Source organism: Anarrhichthys ocellatus, unplaced genomic scaffold (assembly GCF_004355925.1).
Source record: "Anarrhichthys ocellatus isolate YVR2014 unplaced genomic scaffold, GSC_Weel_1.0 scaffold1, whole genome shotgun sequence".
Lineage (NCBI taxonomy): Eukaryota > Metazoa > Chordata > Actinopteri > Perciformes > Anarhichadidae > Anarrhichthys > Anarrhichthys ocellatus.
This window is the reverse complement of record NW_022280031.1, coordinates 3,674,104-3,678,732: the sequence shown is the minus strand read 5'-3', so window position 1 is coordinate 3,678,732 and position 4,629 is coordinate 3,674,104. Positions and strand designations below refer to the sequence as shown.

Sequence of the window (4,629 nt, the reverse complement as noted above, 5' to 3'; positions counted from 1 at the left end):
ATGTGGAGCTTAAAAATGCCCTTTTTATTTATTTAACTACCCCACAAGATATGTTGAAATTGGCTCCAAGCCTTCAACTTGACCAGCCACATTAAAATGCGCTCTACATAACCACTGATCGTTATTTCAAGTAAAAGCAGTGCCTTGAAAAATCTAAGAAAATGTTATCTTATATCTATATATATATATTACATATCTTGCATAAACATAGCTTAGCAATGTTAAAAATACATTTTGACCCTTTATTATCATGGAAAATTTCAAAATACATGTTTGAGCTGATTTGTGTTATGTTTTTCACAATAACATATTCATATTACATAATAGGAGCCTATACTGTAGGCCTAAACTAGTTTATGACACACACAAACATTCTTTGTTCACATATAAAGCATGCAAATGTACAATTTACAATATATATGACTGGTACAGATCCTTTCTTTGAGCTTTTATGCATAAACGGCATTCATAAATCTTAAGTTTATTTCCCTGACTCTTTCAGGGGTTGTGGTTCCTCCTGAGCTTGTGTTACTGGAGTGACCTCTAGGAAGGTACAAAAGTGCTCTGCTGTATTGAGCTCAGGCTTTCTCAAGAGCAAGTAACATTTTGGGAAATAGTAGGCTGCCACCAATCCCATGTTGCTTGCCAGGGAGAAAAAAACATGGACTATAGACTTCTTCCTCTCATTCAAACCTATGTAGATCGGAATAAAGGTCATCCAAATCACACAGTAGAACAGAGAAGAAAAGGTGATGTCCCTGGCGAGGTTGTACTGATGAAGAGGCTTTGCTGCCATGAAGGTGCACATGAATGATATAAGGGCCAATGCGCCGTTGAACCCTTGCATTACAGCAAATCCAGACAAGGGTGACATTGGACATGACAGAAATGCTCTCACAAAGGCTATTTTCATTTCTGTCACATACTCAGACAGCGAAGGCCCTTCCTGAACAAACCAGCCACAGAGAGCAGCCTGTACAGTACAGCAGACCACCACAAATAGCCAGCTTCCAGGGCCTCTTAGTATGTGTAGGTGAGAGGCGGCCATCTTTGGGAACTCTGTCACGTACAGAATCTGTTTAAAAAGACGGGTTTGCAACCAGATTACAATGTGCGCTCTTTATTTCGTCCTTCAGTTGTCTACATTAATGTATTTTACCATTTTCATTACTCACCTGTAGTGAGATGGATGTGATAATGGAGAGGGCCACTGTTTGGAAAATGGTGGTGAGGGGCAGCTGAATACGACACACCATGTCCCCTGGCTGCCCCAGGAAGAGCAGCACACTGAGGCAAGCTCCCATCAGGCTAAGCAGAGCCACAAAACTCAGGGCTCCCCCCGAGGCTGTTACCAACAGGGTCCCCCGGTGTTTCAGGAACACGACACCCACTGAAATCTGACATACCAGGAGCAGCACCATAGCCAGTGTCATTTCCAGAGCCTCAGTCGTGTCCCAGGACAAATAGAAAAAGGTGGGTTCAATGCAATTGTTGCTGCGAATCGGAGACCATTTACGTTTTGGGCACTTCTTGCACTGGATGTCGTCTACAAGTCAGAAAGCACAACATGACATTTGGTTTGATTAACAAGCACACCATCTACCGCTCTCATGTCTGTGTATTACATCTGGAGATACAGCCAGCAGCTGTGCTAGCTTAGTTTAGCACTAAAGACTGGAGGCAGGGGGAAACAGCTAGCCTGGCTGTGTCCGGTGTAATACAAATCTGCCTACTAGCACCTCCAAAGCTCACTAATTAACACATTGTCTTGTTTGTTTAATCTGTACAAAAACTGAAATGTGAAAAATTAAAGTTGTTTTTTTAGGCAGATTATGTTACCTTTGGACTGAGCCAGGCTAGCTTGTTTTGTGCTGTCTCCAATCTTTATGCTGAGCTAAACAAACCGCCTCAAGGCTGGAGGCTTAAATTGACCATATGGACATGAGGGTGATATGAATCTTCTCATTTAGCTGTTGGTTTTTAAGCGAATAAGCACATTTCCTGAAATGCTCCACTATTACTTTAAATACAATTCAAGTATTTGAATGATACCACATTACCCTCATTTGCCCGGTAAGTTCCCGGCAAACAGTCGATACAATCATAACAGCAGGAATGGAAGCCTTTGACTCTGCGAACCTGGCCGTCATTACATTCTGCTGAACAGGTGGACTGAGGAACCTGCAAAAGTTGTTAAAAAAGTTTGGATTGTTATGGTAACAATTACAACAATTACAACATTTCAGGAACCCAAACTGGATTAGGATCAGATGGAAGATAACCACCAAGCTTTTAAAGTATGCATGTTCAAATGTATATAATAACTTCTTAATACATTTCTGAAATTACCTTAGAGTTTGCAGTGTGCCATTTGAAGAGGGTTTTGTTGATGGTCAGTTCTCTACGAAAGTTTCCAACTTCTATAAAGTCTAAAACCGAACCATTCCAGACCCACTCAATTATCTTGTATCCCATGTTTGGGTTGCCATTGCTGTCAAACTTTAAATGTGTGCCATTTATGTCCACATAAGTATTCTTTAAAACCTCCAACAGCTGCAAAACAAGATTGTATTCATAAAATAATCTTAATGTTTTTAAAAAAAATGTTTTATTACAAATCATAACCACCTATACAGCAGACCAAAAAAAAGAAAGACATCACCTTCCAGGGAAAGATTTTGGTTTCAGGTCCCTGCATGCATGCAGTTGAATTGCATTCCAGCAGGTTGTGCAGGGCCTGTGCCACACTGTAGACGGCAGCATACACACTGAAAGCTTGGTGCTTCACTGCAGGGTCTGTCACCAAGCTAATATTAGCAGGTGACAGGTTCCAACATTGTGGGCAGGGATTGTCAGGAAGGCCTGTGGACTTTTGTGCTGGAAGGGGGGTCTTCGCCCTCTCTTCACTCAGTTTCGTGAAGAGCTCCTCTGTGTAGGGACGGAGCAGGTCCAGGGGCTGTGTCTTGTCAATGAATCCAATGATTGTGCCGATTGTTTGGATATTGGGTAGCGATGTCAGCCGATTATTGATGGCCCAACTTGTGCTGGCAATCCAGACAGCAGTTATGTTCTTCCTGATGACCTGGAGTAGATTGGATTTGATCATTGGTTGTGAATTGAATATAATGTATCCACCAATTACATGTAATACTTGTTAAAAGTGATTCGCTAACCTCTTTAAAAAAGACCTCAACTTGCTCTGCGATAGAAAAGACCACTACCACTTTAACTTTTGTTGTGTTGATGTTATTGATGATGGTAGCTATCGCTGGTTTCGGGTCAGTATACACTGGAATCAGTCCCTGATAGGCCACACAGACAGACGTATTCTCTGCTGTTTTGGAGAATTCCTGCACACCTCGTTGTCCATACTCCTCTTCACTGCCCACCACTGCCACCCAGTTCCAGTTAAACCGCTGCAGCAGAAGCACCATGACTTCCACTTGCCATTTGTCACTGGGCACCGTGCGGAAGAATGACGGGTAGAGAAGCTTGTTACTGAATTTGTCACTGGTGGCACCGAAGCTGACCTGAAGTAAGAAAAGTTGTATTATAGCACTTTTGAATTTTACCCCACTGATGTTCCCCAGCAATTCTCCATCATTAAAATAGAAGGCCTAATGTACTTTTAACATTAGAAATATTTCTTTAAGGAAATGTCAAATCAGCCCAGGACATGAATGTGAGCAGATATATGACCTGACATATTTGTAATCAAACCTGCGGCATCAGAAAGAATCCCAGGAGTTTTCCTATGACCGACACCATCTCTGAGCTAAGAGGACCAATCACGGCTGATATGCTGGTCTCATATTGTGTGTAATTACACTCCACAGATAGCACTTTGTTCGATTTTGCAGTGAGGAAAGACATGGTGGGCTTCACAACGACGGCAGATTGTTTGCATGTATCATAGATTTCATAACCCAACTTAATGCCAGGGAGCATAATTTGGTTTGCATTGATCTCATCCACTGCATATTTCATCACAAGAGCGAGGGCCAGTCCAAGCTCATATGTACTGTGGAACCACAAGCAGATAAAAAAACAAGGAGACTTGTTAGTCGGGTAGAGCATACATACTGTATTTGTGCAGAATCTCAAATAATAGGGTAATTATTTCCCAAAAATGCTATTTTTCACAACCTCTCACCTTTCACAGCTGATGTTGTCAGGCTCCGTCCTCTGGCTGAGGTTGCTGGAGAGCTGGTTAATGGGAAAGAGCCCTCCGAGCATAATGTCACCAGACAAATTGAAGAGACTGGTAGAAATGTTGTGGAACCATTCCGGATTCTCACCGCAGCTCGGTCTGAATGCCCAGCACAAAACCAGCAGTGTGAAAGGTGTAGCCATGATGCAGATAACCGGGAGAGTGAAGGTAAAGTAACGATAACAGTGCGTATATGTGTCAGTACTTCTGTTGTTGTATGCAAACTCACCCAAAACCCCCAAAGCGAAATTGGTGCAATGGGCCCCTCCCCTTACCGGCCACAAACAGAGTATTGATGTAATACCAAGTAACTGCAAATCATGTGAAATGATCCTTATAATATTTCACCCACATTTGCATTTGTGGTATAAAATGACGTGACATTTTATATTACAGATAATCTTTACTAATGTTATCAG

At 42.0% G+C, this 4,629-nt stretch overlaps 1 protein-coding gene across 1 annotated transcript; it reads right to left on the bottom strand.

The window, feature by feature from the left end:
* Nucleotides 1-437: 437 nt before the first annotated feature.
* On the bottom strand, nucleotides 438-4,353 carry tas1r3 (taste receptor, type 1, member 3). Its single transcript, XM_031853473.1, has 8 exons — nucleotides 4,154-4,353; nucleotides 3,721-4,021; nucleotides 3,174-3,530; nucleotides 2,663-3,082; nucleotides 2,350-2,553; nucleotides 2,061-2,181; nucleotides 1,176-1,546; nucleotides 438-1,075 (listed from the first exon to the last, which is right to left on the bottom strand). Exons 1-8 carry the CDS (start codon nucleotides 4,351-4,353, stop codon nucleotides 482-484), a joined length of 2,568 nt encoding a protein of 855 aa, XP_031709333.1. The 3' UTR covers nucleotides 438-481.
* Nucleotides 4,354-4,629: the final 276 nt, after the last annotated feature.